This window comes from Myotis lucifugus, unplaced genomic scaffold (assembly GCF_000147115.1).
Source record: "Myotis lucifugus unplaced genomic scaffold, Myoluc2.0 scaffold_1, whole genome shotgun sequence".
Lineage (NCBI taxonomy): Eukaryota > Metazoa > Chordata > Mammalia > Chiroptera > Vespertilionidae > Myotis > Myotis lucifugus.
The window spans coordinates 1,935,718-1,950,123 of record NW_005871049.1 but is presented as its reverse complement, the minus strand read 5'-3'; the positions used below and the strand labels follow the sequence as shown (position 1 = coordinate 1,950,123).

At 44.9% G+C, this 14,406-nt stretch overlaps 1 protein-coding gene across 1 annotated transcript in view; it reads right to left on the bottom strand.

Moving 5' to 3' along the window:
• Nucleotides 1–4,423: 4,423 nt before the first annotated feature.
• ZNF346 (zinc finger protein 346) overlaps nucleotides 4,424–14,406 on the bottom strand; it is a 26,403-nt gene continuing 16,420 nt past the window's right edge. Inside the window, exons 5-6 of the mRNA XM_023753770.1 lie at nucleotides 10,987–11,080; nucleotides 4,424–8,236 (exon numbers count right to left, since the gene is read on the bottom strand). Of these exons, the coding sequence (XP_023609538.1) occupies nucleotides 8,191–8,236; nucleotides 10,987–11,080 (140 nt within the window). The 3' untranslated portion in view covers nucleotides 4,424–8,190. The remainder of the gene's footprint in view (nucleotides 8,237–10,986; nucleotides 11,081–14,406) is intronic.

Genomic DNA, 14,406 nt, shown 5'->3' with positions numbered 1-14,406 from the left:
TCTCTCTCTCTCTCTCTCTCTCTCTCTCTCTCTCTCCGCCCAGGTCCTCATTTTTCTTTCAGGGCCCGGCCTTCTCCTATTTCTAGGCCAAACCTACAGAGAATATTTATGAGTTTGTTTGGGCCAAACTGACAATGTATAAGGGAGTATGATCTCGAAGAAAGAGAGGTTTGGAGGTTCTTTTATGCATTTGAAATTAAGGAGGGAAGGGAGGAAGGATCCATGAGGGTAGGAGAAAAAGCAAGGTGAGGATTGGATTACAAGATTATGTGCTCTCTTAAGGGTGGTTTTAAGGGTGCCTTCTAGGGATATTACTTCTGGCATTTCAAAGGTGTATTAATCTAGATGCATAAGGACAATAGACAAGACTGGCTTAAAAACCTTTCACTAAAGAAGTTATAGGCCTGGGGTGTGATCTGCCCATTTAGGAATTCATGATTTATTGCAGCACCCCTTTTTTGTCCACAGGGGTTTGGATGGAACCAACACTTTTCCTATGCTCTCCTGGTGGGTCTGTGCCCTGAACCTGGCTAATGTGACTATTTCACCCCCACCCCCCTCAGGCTATTGTGATTTGGTCAATGATGAGCATGTGACTGAAGCAGGGCCAATGAGGGCCAATCTGAGTTGTTCATTGGAACTAATAGGAAACTAACTCTCAGAGGTTACTGAGATATGAAGATGTAAGCCCAGAGCTGCTTAAGAGAGCCTGCCTGTGAATGAAGCCAACACAGGAAATAGGAGGGCCAAGAGATGGAGCAGTGCCTGGATGGAGCCATGCCTGAAGCCAAAATTACCTCTTTGAACATTTCACTTATGTGAGCCAAGTAAGTTTTTAAAAAAATATATATTTTATTGATTTTTTTATAGAGAGGAAGGGAGAGGGATAGAGAGTTAGAAACATCGCTGAGAGAGAAATATCGATCAGCTGCCTCCTGCACACCCCCTACTGGGGATGCAACCAAGGTACATGCCCTTGACCAGAATCAAACAGGGACCCTTCAAGTCTGCAGGCCGACGCTCAATCCACTGAGCAAAACCGGTTAGGGCCAAATACGTTTTTTCTTAAGCTAATTTGACTTCTTGTTTTACTCATAAATAAAAGACTCCTAATAATTGACCTCTGGGTAGAAACTACTCCTCCCTCCTGTGTGTCTCCACTATCCTCTTTTGGCTCCTAGGCCGTGGTACTCATTGTTTATAAGTCAGCAAATTCATCATGTTCTTGGTCCTATTTGTTTAAAACCTTTCATGTCTTCCCATTTCGCTTAGAATAAAGACCTGTATTAGAGATCTATTACTGCATAAAAATTACCCCCAAACTTAAAATAAACATCTGGCTAGTTGCTGGCCGAAGACCTCCATTTCTTTCTATGTGAGCCTCTCCACGGACTGCTTGAGTAACCTCATAACCTGTCAGCTGGTTTCCTTCTGAGCTGATGATCCAAGAGAGACTGACACTGTCCTTTTATGACTTACTCTCAAAAGTCACACTTCAACACTTCTGCCTTATTCTAATTGTCAGAGTGAATCACTAATATTGAAGTAAGAACATCCAAGCCCGTATAAAATTTTTACCAAAATTTATTTAAGCCAAATAAAAAATACACCTGGAAGATCTCAACAGACTGAGATCAATGCAGTGGAGAATAATAGTTTGCAGTGTTATTTATGCATTTGAGATTAAGGAGGGAACTTAATGAAGATTACACAGGTGGGAAAAAGCAAGGTGGGGACCCAACTACAGGGTAGTTAAGACTACATGGTCTCGGCCCTGGCAGGTGCTAAGTTGGTTAGAGTGTTGTCCCAATACACCAAGGTTGTGGGTTTGATCTAGGGTCAGGGCACATACAAGAATCAACCAATGAATGCATAAATAGGTTTCTCTCTCTCAAATCAATGAAAAAAAAGAAAGACTATGTGGTCTTGGCCCTAGCCCATGTGGCTCAGTTGGTTGAGCATTGTCCTGTGCACTGAAAGGTTGCCGGTTCAACTCCCAGTTAGTGCATATACCCAGGTTGCGAGTTCAGGCCCTGGCTGGGGTGCGTACAAGAGGCAACTGATGGATGTTTCTCTTGCACATTGATTTTTCTCTCCCTCTCCCTCTAAAATCAATAAAAAAATATTAGCACGGAAAAAAGCCCTGGTTGGTGTGGCTCATTTGCTTGGGCATTGTCCCATGCACCAAGAGGTTGTTGATGGGTTCGAATCCCAGCAGTGCCTCCAAAAAAAAAAAAGAGGTTGTTGGTTTGGGCACATGCTTGGGTTGTGGGCTTGATCCCTGGCTGGGGGAAGGGGGTGTGTGCAGGAGGCAACCCATTGATGTTTCGCTCTCTCTCCCTCTTCCTTCCTCTCTTTCTAAAAAATCAACTTAAAAAATAAATATATAGCATAGTCTATATTAAAAGAAAAGACTATGTGCTCTCTTGAGGATGGTCATGGTTCAGAAGGAGGAGTCTGAAAGGGGGCATTTCAAGGGTGTGTTAACCTAGATGCACAGGGCTGGTTTAAGGCAAAGGTAAACCTTTTACCAAATAAATCACATGCCTGGGGCAAGGCTACCCAGCATGTTCTGCCCAGTTAGGAATTTATGACCAGATCACCCTGTGAAGTTACTTTCTGTACAATCCCTTTTTTATCCACATTAAGTATAGCCCACATGGGGATGGAGAGTGGGGTAGAAGGAGATTAAATTTGACCTCTTGAAGAGAACAATATAAAGAAATTTGTGGATATATTTTATTTTTTGTTAATCCTTACCTGAGGATTTTCCATTGATTTTTATTTTTTTAAAGAGTGGAAGGGAGAGGGAGAGACAGAGAGAAACAGCAATGTAAGAGAGACACATTGATTGGTTGCCTCCTGCACACACCCCGACCCGGGCTGGGGAACCTGCAACCAAGGTATGTGCTCTTGACTGGAATCGAACCCTGGGCCCTTCAGTCCGCAGGCTGACGCTCTGTCCACTGAGCCAAACCAGCTAGGGCTGTGGATACATTTTAGAACCACCACAAGATCAGATCTTATTCTGGTGTTTGTCATCTGAACTGTTTGCTAGGTTTGAGAAATACCTCCATTTTATGTGGCACAGTTCACTCATGATAGAAGCTCAAAACGCTAGCTACTCCCCCCATTTCTCTTCCAGCTGAGGTTTAAGTTCTGCCAATTCATGAGATTCGTGCAATAGGCCTTCCTTTCCCCTGGCTGCTGGCACCAGTTTGCCTCTGGCACCCAGGACCCAGGCCTTCGCTCTGGCCGAGTTCCGGCCGGAGCCGGCCCTGGAAACATCAGCCTTTGCTGCTCCGCCGGCCCAGAAACGTCAGGCCTCACGGCTCTGCCGGCCCGGAGCCGTGAGGCCTCGCTGCTCTGCCGACCCCGGGGCCGTCAGGCTTCGCTCCACCGCTTGGAGCCTACGTATGCAAATTGACTGCCATCTTTGTTGGCGGTTAATTTGCATATCGTGCTGATTAGCCAATGGGAGGCGTACCAAAGGTATGGTCAATTACCATGTTTGTCTATTATTAGATAGGATATTTAAATGCCATTTAACAAAGAAAAATCAACCAAAAAAATGAGTTCGCGTGTCACCTCTGACACGCGTGTCATAGGTTCACCATCACTGGCCTAGGAGGTTTTCTATTTTTGGTTAATCCCTTCGCAATCATTAAGTCTTAACACAGGACTGTGCCAAATGCAATCTACCTGTGGACTCACCTTCCTTCCCAGGGAGGCCCACAGTTTACTGTAGGCCAATAATAGAACAATGGCAGTAGACTTACACAGCATCTATCGTGCAATTGTTTCATATATAACTTTTCTTTTTATTCCTACAATAACCCTATAAGGTAGGTACTGTTTCACCTTGAGATATAGGTCAACTAACTAAGATCACATAGCCCCACAGTGGCAGAGCTGGGATCTGAACCCTGGCTGCCGGATTCCAGAGCCTGAGTTCTTTGCTATTACACCAGACTGCCTCTCCATGGCTGATTCCTCTTCCTCTGTGAGACCTTTCTTGACCATCAGAGCCATGGACAGTTCTCTCTGATGTTTACCTGCTGGATTGTATTGTATTGTGGGTTCTGGGCACTGACATCAGAAATCATTCTAGGCTAGAAAAATTCAAACCTGATCTCAGGAGTGAACAGAGTAAGAGTGGCTTTGGTATGAAGTCAGGATCCTTGGGTTCAAATTCCTAGGTATCACCAGACTGGCCAAAATTAGAGACCAAAACTAGCAAGTGCTGGCAAGGATATGGAATAAGTGGAACTCTCCCACAATGCAGGTGGGTATGTAGGTTGGTAGAAACACTCTGGAAAACCATTTGGCAGTATTTAGACAGGCTAAATGTACCTACCTATGATGTAGCAATTTCACTCCTGGGTATATTCGTGCACATGTACAACAAACAACACAGACAAAATGATTCACAGCAGCTTTATTTATAATAGTTCAAAACTAGAAACAACCCAATTGTCCATCAACAGAATGGCTAACTTGTGGTGTATTCATATAATGAGTTACCTCACAGCATGAAAAAAATGAACTTCTGATATACACAATAACATGGATGAAATCACAGACATAATATTGAGCAAAAATGGATGTATGACTCCATTTTTATAAAATTCAAGAGCAAGCAGAACTAAGTTATGGTGATAGAGATCAAAATAGTGTTTACCTCTGAGGGATACTAACTAGAAAGAGAAACAAGGGAACCTTCTGGGGAGCTGGCAATGTTCTGTATTTTGATCTGGAGGGTGAATGCCCAGATGAATACACATATGTGAGGAGGACTCGGCAAACTGTACTCTAAAAATTGGCGCACATTACTAAATGTATCCTGTATCTCAAAACGTCTGGGTAAAAATAAAAAAGAAATGGTTAAATAAAGACACTTTCTGGTGTGGCCGACAAGTTATTTTTGCCCATCTACACCCAATCTTCTCCCTTAGCCTGGAGAGAGCCCTACACTTTCTTCTCTTAGGGACACATCTCTCCCTTTCAGTCAATCAGTTTTAGGTGGAGCTCATTCCTTTGCAGGCCCCAAATCAAAGCACCATTTCTCCTACCTACAGTGAATGGTTAGGGATGGGAACTGGACCAAGCTGGCTAATGAGTCAGTCCCAGCATTTTTTTGGAACTAATAGAAAAAGATGTTCTTCCCACTGCAGTTGCTAATCTATCAGGATATAAGCTTAGAGCTGCCAGTGGCCATCTTGCCACTTTCTGCAGTCTGCCCAAGGGAGGCCACACAGAGGAAAGCATGGCGAGATTGAATTCTTACTAATGACACTGTCAGAACCTGGGTCTAGCCATCCCTGTACCAAGTTTTTTCATTAGGTGAATCAGTAAATTTCCTTTTTAGCTAGCCTTTGCAAGTTTCTCACAGTTACAATTAGAGCTGAATACACTGAGAATCTTGGGTAAAATTATGAGAAGTATGAGGGGGCTTGGAATATAAAATAATCAATGAACCTTGTGTGACCTGTTTTGTGGGTGCTGCTGCTACCCTGCCCTGAGTGGCTGCTCGCTCTGAGACCATGACCCAGCCAGATAGGTGAGGCAGGCCAGGGGGTCATGTGGGAAGGACTCTGGTCCTTGTTTGAAAGGGTTCTGGAATAGGAATCTAGACAACCGATTCCACTCCCCATTTTGCCGTTTTAGTGGCAAGGCCTTGGGCAAATCACTCACCTCTCTAAGCCTTGTTCCTTTTCTAGAAAATAGAATACCATCACCTAGTTCAAAAGATTGTTATGCAAATCAAATGCTGGTTTCCCAACTTCTCCAGCTTTTCATACCCTTGGCTTGAGTTAGTGCCTGCATCCTGTGCATTCCCACAGCACCCAGTATGAACCTCTGACCACTGCCATAATGGTCTTTAACAGTGGTAAGCTCTCCAAAGAAAAGTGTTCATTCCTGTATCCCCATGCCACCGGGCTGGGAACACAGCTGGCAGGGACTCCTGAATCCAAAGCGGTCCTGCAGGCCAAGAGTATGGCATGGTATGGCAGCCCACCATTCCTCTGCCCTTCACTTCACTTCCTTGCTTGGTAGATGGGCCCAATTCTGACATCCTGGGTGGGAGAGAAGGATTCTGGGGAAAATGCTGAGGCAGTCTGGGCTTTGGAAGCTGAGAGCTGAGAATCCACACTTGGGGCTGTGTAGGGTCTTTGCCAGCTGGCCTGGAGCAGGTGCTCAAGAACAGTTTGCTGAGTGAAGAATGGGAGCTAAAGCTATGTGAGCACCTTCCTCACATGTGACCGTCTGAAACAAAGGTTGGACAAAGGACTCCTGAAGCCATCATACTCCTTTCTCAGCTCATTTCTGGGTCATGGAAAAGGTTCTTCCAAGAATTACCAGGGCCATTTCTCCTTATGCATATTCATTCATTCACTCGTTCATTCAAGAAACACTTCATGACACACCACTCTGTATATCAGGGAAGTGGAGATGAACAAGGCTAGGTCTCTGCCCTGAAGGGGTTAGCCTGGAAAGAGCCATATTGGACACAGCCTCCATTGACCTCTGTCTGTGTCCTTTCCTGCTCTCCTACATCCCTTCTGTACATAGCAGCCAGAAAAATCCTCTCAAGCAAAGCAGGTTACTAGTTTACATTTTCTAGAGACTTCCATGAGGCTCTCCATTACGGGGAAGGTGAATGAACAGATGAGGTTCTATTGAATTTAGGGCACGTGTGAAGACTTCCTCAGGGTTGCCAAACAATTTGGATGCCTCTCTCTGTCCCAATTCCTAAGACCAGTATTTAGGACCGTGGAGTATGAATGGGATAAGGGTGAGGGATCAAGATATACATATTAGACCCAATGGCAATATGGCCCCAAGTCCTAGTTCTGTTAAGTTGCAGTCTGGCTCATGGGATAAATTCTTTATTTAGATGCTTCAGTGACCAAGAGACAGAGCATAAGCACATACCCACACACAATACTAAAGGCATTTCACAGGCAAGGGATAGGGAGTGGGAGGCAGAGGTGATGAGAGCAGAATAGGGGCTTCTTTGGCCCAATGAAGGAGGGCCTCTGATGGTACCACTCCCTAGAATTCCTGCTTGAAAGATATAAGGAAAATATACTCCCAGTGAAGTCCAAGGCCATAAAGCATGGCAGAGCTGGAGAAATCTAGGTTTGGGGCCTGGGGAACATCTGATTCCTCACCATGGAAACTTGTGCCAGCCCTCCTTTCTTTACCTGGTACCCAGGAATCTCCTGGCGAGTGATGGGGGAGGGGTAGCACCACAGCAACCTGGGCAGATGGTCTGCTGCACATGGGGAAGGAAAGAGCTAGTGGAGGCCAATGGGCAGCAATGAATCTCTGAGCTGGCTGGCTCAAGAACCATCAAGCAGACTTGCATATGGGGACTTTCCCATGTGAACTGGGTCAGAGCACCTCTGACACAGAGGAAAGGCCCCACTGGAGCCTTTCCATGATCCCACTAGGTACTGAGGCCTTCTCCAGCTCTAGCTTGCCTCCAGCTGCTGCAGGTCCTTAGCACCATTCAGGAACTGTGGAGAAGGGGCAGGAGGGACAGCAACACTCTGCCAGGACTGTAGCATTGCTCCAGGAGGAGACTTCACAGTGGGCAGAAACCTATACAACTGGCCAGCATCTGGTCCCAGGCTTAGGAAAGTCTGCACATTTTTGGGGGAGGGTGAGTGTCACATTATCTCTAAGCTTCCGTGTGGCAGCTATTTTCATCTGCCCTTTCCTGCCTAGGCCAAGGTATGGCATGAAAGTGCCAAATTTCATTGAAGACGCCTAGAGCCCAGGAGAGCTCAGTTGTTTAGCTGCAAGGAGTGGTCCAAAACTGACTTGCAGAGGAAATACAGGACTGGAGCCTCATGACATGTGGCCTAGAAGGGCCAGGGAAGGGGAAAGGCCATCCTCTAAACTACTACCCTGTGAGAACCCAAGTCCTCTAAAAATCCCCCTTTGTCCTGACTTTCAGGGCCCATTCCAAAGGAGAGGAACACGGGTGGATTTGCCTGGACCAATCAGAGGCTGCCTGTGGCCTATTCCTCAGGTCTATGTAAGAAAGGAGGAAGAGGGAGCCAAGGGCTGACCATGGTCATGGTCAGGAGGAGGCTGGCTCATGGCTGATTCAACCTGGGGTGCTGGACAGAAACACCTCTAGTCTTCCAAAGTAGTTGAGTCTTTTCGAATGGGTTGTCTTTACATTGGAATCTGGCCCAGAGATGATACCATTGTTTTTGGTGACCTGTAATATGAGAAGGAACAAAGGCACAGGGTCAGTTTCTAATGGTTGTAATGGTGCCCCAGGTAGCTTATTCTAATGGTAGACAGCTCTTATGGGCCTTGGACTGACAAACAGGACAGCTCCCTTTTACGGAGGGCCACAATATACTACGCAGGATAATGGATGCTTTGCTTACAGCATCCTATTTCGTCCTCATGGCAATCTTGCAAGGAGGGGTGGGGAATAGCACCTCCATTTTACATATGAGAAAACTAAAGTTCAGAAAGTGTAAGTGACCTGCCCACAGAAAGCTTTTAAGTGTGGTAGATTCAGGATTGCAGACCAGTCCATGTCTTCCCACTATAGCACACCATTTATTCTGCCTGAAGGGCCCACAGGACCTGAATGGTACAGAATGACCATTCTCCCCCTCACACTCTCCTGTCACTCTCCATCCCACTCTGGTCACCTAGTACCACCTGATGACTTATTTGTTTATGGATTTGCTTCTACCACCAGAGGGGAATCCAAAGGATCCAGCAACAGCATTGGTCTTGATTCCTACAGTAGCCCCAGTGTCCAAATCGAAAGGCCTGGCACACTAGGTGTCAGTAAGTATCTGCTGAGTGGATACAAGCTCATCTCCAATAGCTCCCCTTATTGGTACTTGAACTACATTGTCTCTAACCCTCACAGCATCCTAGAAAGTGGGGGTAATGAGCTCCATTTGGAAGTGGCAGAGCAAAATGAATGGGCTTTGGAATCAAAGAGGTTTGAAACCTGGTTTTAACTCCAAGTATCCTAGGCAAGTCACCTAACCTACCTGACATTAGGTTTCCTTGGGTTGTAAAAGGGTGGTCCTAATTCAGAGCTGCTGTTTTGAATTAGATGAGATTATAGCTATAATCTTACAGAAGAGGAACTGGAGGCTCAGAGTGGTTTACTGACTTGCCTAAGGTGACACAGCTGAGAAGAATAGGAATAAAATAGTAAACAACACTAGCATTTTCAAGTATGGATAGCCTCAGGACAGGGCTCTGGCTGGCTCCAGAATGTCTGTGAAATTGCCACCAGTCAAGGTGTCACAAGCTGCAGACATGCTGAAACCGGAGAGAGCCTGAAGCGGGGTTGCTGGAGCTTGTTTCAAGTCCATATCTAAGAGAAATCTCAAGAGTCCTCCCAGTTAAAGACATATCTACAAATAAAGAGAAAGACCTTCTGCAGTGTGGGAGAGGAGACTTAAGGCAGAGTAGAGAGGACCAAGGACATTTTGACTCCAACATTCTGTTTCTACCACCTTTAATTCATTTGGCTCGGTGAGTAATGCAGAACCAAATACTGAAGTCAAAGTTATCATTTCAGCAGACTTGCCTGCCTGAAATTCCGTTTCCTCATCTGTAAAATGGGGATAATTTCTACCTCCGAAGGTTATGTTGTGGCACACTGTCCATACTACACAGTTCCTTTCTGAGAGGTGAGACATAACTATGAGGGCCCTCCCTGGCCGAACCCTAGCCTCTTCAATCTCGCGTGGTGCTACAACCTCCCTGTCAGCATGATGCCCTGAAGGAGCATGCTGTAAGCCAGATAAGCCTCAGTTTGAATTATGGCTCTGCCTCAATAGGTTCGCTTTTTAAAAATATATATTTTTGTTGATTTTAGAGAGGAAGGGAGAGGGAGAGACAGAAATATCAATGATGAGAGAGAATCACTGATTGGCTGTCTCTTGCATGCCCCATACTGGGTATCGAGCCCACAACCTGGGCATGTGCCCTGACCAGGAATTGAACCGTGACTTCCTGGTTCATAGGTCGAACCTCAACCACTGAGCCACGCCGGCAGGGAATAGGTTCACTTTTAGTGGTGGTTGCCTATCTCTGTAAAATCAGAATAATAATCCTTTCCTCCAAGGGTTGCTTAAGAATTACCTGAGAGAGAAACTGCTTGGCATATGGCCTGTAACAGAACAGGTGCTCAAAGAATGTTAGTCATTTTCAAGATTACCATGAATAGCCAACTCTCTGTTCATCTCTTCCCTCAAAGAACTTATCACAGGATGAGAAGAGATAAACCAAAGAACTTATATACTTATATGATAGCTCATGGACACTGGTAATAGGGTAGTGAAGACCTGGGAGGCCAGGTAGGGGCTGGGAGGAGGGGGGCGGGAATGGGAGATATCTATAATACTATCAACAATAAAAAAAAATATTTTAAAAATAACTTAACATAATTTGTAATTATTGGTTATTTACTTATGTTTTGTCTCCTATCAGAATGTAAGGTCTTGAGAGCAGGGGTTGGATCTGTTGGGGCTACTAACTACTCAAGGTGTTCAATAAATCTTTGATTAATGAATGACAGAACCTGGTAATACTTTGTAATAACCTGTAGAGGGAGCTCTTGTCACAGGATTGATGGTAGTGAAGAACAGGGTCTTCAGACCAGTGAAAAAAGACTTCCCTAGTCCAACTGCTACAGGCCAGGAAATCCAAGTACTCTTTTTTCCCTCAAGTACTCTTTCTTAGGAGACCACCAAGGAAATTGTCTATGCTTCTTTACCAAAACTTTCAGCCCAGGAGGGGAGAAAGCTAGGGTGAAGCTGATGGGAGAAAAACTTGCAGAGGAGATATTTCTTTCTATTAACTGATCTACTGGCCGAGAAAAAGCTGTCAGGATTCCCTTTTAGGCAATGAGTACTTGGCTTTATTCTGATTCAGAAGCCCAGAGCTCCTACTGCAGACCTTGAACTTCAAAGAATGATTACTCACTGGTTCTTGTGTTTGAAGCCGCTGACATGAGCTTGGTACTGTTCTATGGAGTTCAGCACTATCTTACATGTCTTGCATGGGTAGCCCTTCCCGGCTGAAACACACATAAAAGCCAAGATGCTTAGTTATCCAATAAGAAGGGACCTGCTTTGACAGTGCATGCAAATGTACTTCTGAGGACAGAGGGGTGGGATGAGGTCAGGTGATTGGCCATGATGAGAATCCCGAAGGCCTCAGTGCTCAGGAGGCATATGCTATGTGCCTAAGTGCACCCTGAAGATGTAAACCTCTTCTTTCCCTTTGGGCCACCCAGTCCCAGTGTTTCACCTGGTCCAGAGTAGGTGTCTGTTGAGTAAATAAAAGATTGACAGAACAAAGAGGTGACATTTGGTGTAAGTGTCTTTTCCACCTTGACTGTGCTAAGTGGCTCACTAAGAATGCCCATTGCCCAGGGGTCTCTGGGAAGGTGCCACTCTCCTTGGGCTTGCAATAACAGTAATTAATGAAAATGCCTGTTATGAAAATCGATCTGTTTTTCTACCTTCGGGCTCTCAGACACCTTGTCTCACTACCAGGGCTGCTCCAATGATGAAGTGGTCTTTCTCCACATTGTCTAGTAGAGAAATGTGGCCAGGAGCCAAAATATGGGGCTGGAATCCTGGCTCTGCCTTCATATGACCTTGGCTGACTCCCTTCCCCTTTCTGATCCTCAGCTTTTCTCAATTGTAAACCAATTATATTACAACTCATAACCATAATACTTATAATAAAAAGTCTCTATCATTTCTTACCTTTAGGACCATAGCCAATTACTTAATCTCTTTGAGATTTGGTTTTCTCATTTGCAAAAGTGAGGCTTCTCTGAAACAGATTCCTTATCTATAAAATGAGGTCAATATTGGTATCAACCTCATAAGGTTATTGGAATTACTCAAATAAAAGCATTTGGCACAAAGTAAGTGTTCAACAAATGTACGCTTTTATCACTATTACTAGTGACCCGGTGCACGGATTCGTGCACATTGAAAGGAAATTAATTAGAGGGTGGCCGGCGGGGCAGGACTGGGCGAGACAGGCCAGACACGTTCTGGAGCCAGACACACCCTGGAGCCAACTTCCCATGGTCCCTCCTCGGCAGCTGCACCTGGGGTGGTGCTGTGGCTTGAAAGGCATCTGCTGAGTGAGCGGGGGTCCTTCTGCTAGGTGGGGTCCCTTAGCCTGGCCTGCGGGGATCGGCCGAAACTGGCTCTCCGACATTCCCCAAGGGGTCCCAGAGTGTGAGAGGGCACTCTGCAAAGTTACTGTTATATAGAGTGTGGAACGCAAACACAAGTGTGCAGTAAACCAGATTCGGGGCCGAAAGTGCCCCAGCAACAACATAACCCACGGCCGAAGGTGGGATAGCACAGCCCCACAAGAAATTGGACTCTCTCCTTTCTGGTTTCAGGGTGTATCAGCCAAGAACTGCAGCTGCCAAGTCACTGCAGTTCGGCAGCTCCTGCGTTGAGCGTCTGGCCCCTGGTGGTCAGTGCATGCCATAGCGACCAGTCGGACGGTAGGAGGGACACTTAGCATATTAGCCTTTTATATATATATATATATAGATTATTTCACTCTTATGGGTTATATGAATCATGCTGGTAGAGGTAGCGAATGTCTTTTAAGCAGCCTTTCATGGCAACTGCAGCTTCTGAGAATACCAACAATCTCTTCTACTCAAATAAGCTAGCCAATATTACAGTTCTGTTTGTTTTCCTTGTTTCTTCACTTATGGAGAAACTTCCTGCAATCAGAATTCAGGTCCTTTTTAGACATTTAAGGCCAGAATTCGTGGTTCAACACTAACATGGAAAAGATGCATAATGGACTTGAACAACCCTGCCCCCAAGCCAAGAATGGGACCTGGGGTTGGTGTGGCTAAGAGTCACTGATACTCAGATTACAATAGCCTACTCTTATTATCTATTAAGCACTAGGCACCACACCAGAATTTTGGATATACAGTATATGTCCTTAGATTCTTACAATAATCATGTAAGACAGGTGGTTATCTCCATTTTTCAAATCAGGAATCAGGCCCAGAAAAGTTAAGTGGTTGACCTGGGGTCAGAGTTGGGATTTTCCCTCTGGTCATGCCACCCCCATTCTTCATATGTCTCTAAACTCTTCTATCTCCTTTGTGAGGTACAAGATCTCAACATACTATCTACTCATCCATAAACTAGATTCAAAATGGTCATTTGAGCCCTGTCTGCGTGACTCATTTGGTTGGAGCGTACACCAAAAGGTTGTGGGTTCAATTCAAGGTCAGAATACATGCCTAGGTTGTGGGTTCAGACCCCAGTCAAGGTGTGTAAGGGAGGCAAGTGATCAATGTTTCTTTCTCACATTGATGTTTCTCCCTCTCTCTCTCCCTTCCCCATTCCCCTCTCTCTCTCACACACACACAAAAAAAATCAATAAGCATGTCTTCAGAGGAATTGATCAATGCTCTAAAAAAACAACAATAATATTTGTCCAGTACTTATCAATTATCATCTGCTTTTCATTTTACATGTTTGATATTTTTGTTTACCCATGTGATTTCATAAAGTATAAGTCACTAGAGCTGGTTTTTGAACATCTGGCTTATTTGGAAAAGCACATATATATCCTTCCTTTTACTGCTAAGCCTTCTGAAAGACCTGTCTACACTTGTTTCTCCATTTCCTTGCCTTTCAATTTCTTTGCAACCTATCCCATCACACACACACACACACACACACACACACACACACACATGTGCGTGTGCACACCCTTTCCAAGGCCAATGGTGGCTTCCTTATATCTAAATTTAATGGACAAAATGGATGCTTATGAGGCCTCCTCATCCTATTTGAGCTTTCAACAGCTCCCGAGAAAACTGGTGACTCCTCCCTTCTTCAACATCCTCCGCCCATGGCTTTCAGCATGCACACTCTTGTTTTCTGTCCTCTGGTGGCTCCTTCTCTTGCTAACTCCTGTTTGACTTCCACCATTAATAGTGGCATTCCAGAGGGTGCAACTTTTTCTTTCTTTTTATTTCCTTATTATTTTATTTAAAAAAATATTTTTTATTGATTTCAGAGAGGAAGGGAGTGGGAGAGAGAGATACAAACATTAATGATGAGAGAGAAGCATTGATTGGCTGCCTCTTGCATGCCCCTACTGGGGGGTCGAACTCGCAACCCGGGCATGTACCCTTGACCGAAATTGAACTCAGGACCCTTCAGTCCACAGGCTGACGCTCTATCCATTGAGCCAAACCAGCTAGGGCTATTATTTTATTTTTATTTTATTTTATTTTATTTTTTAAATATATTTTATTGATTTTTTACAGAGAGGAAGGGAGAGAGATAGAGAGCCAGAAACATCGATAAGAGAGAAACATCGATCAGCTGC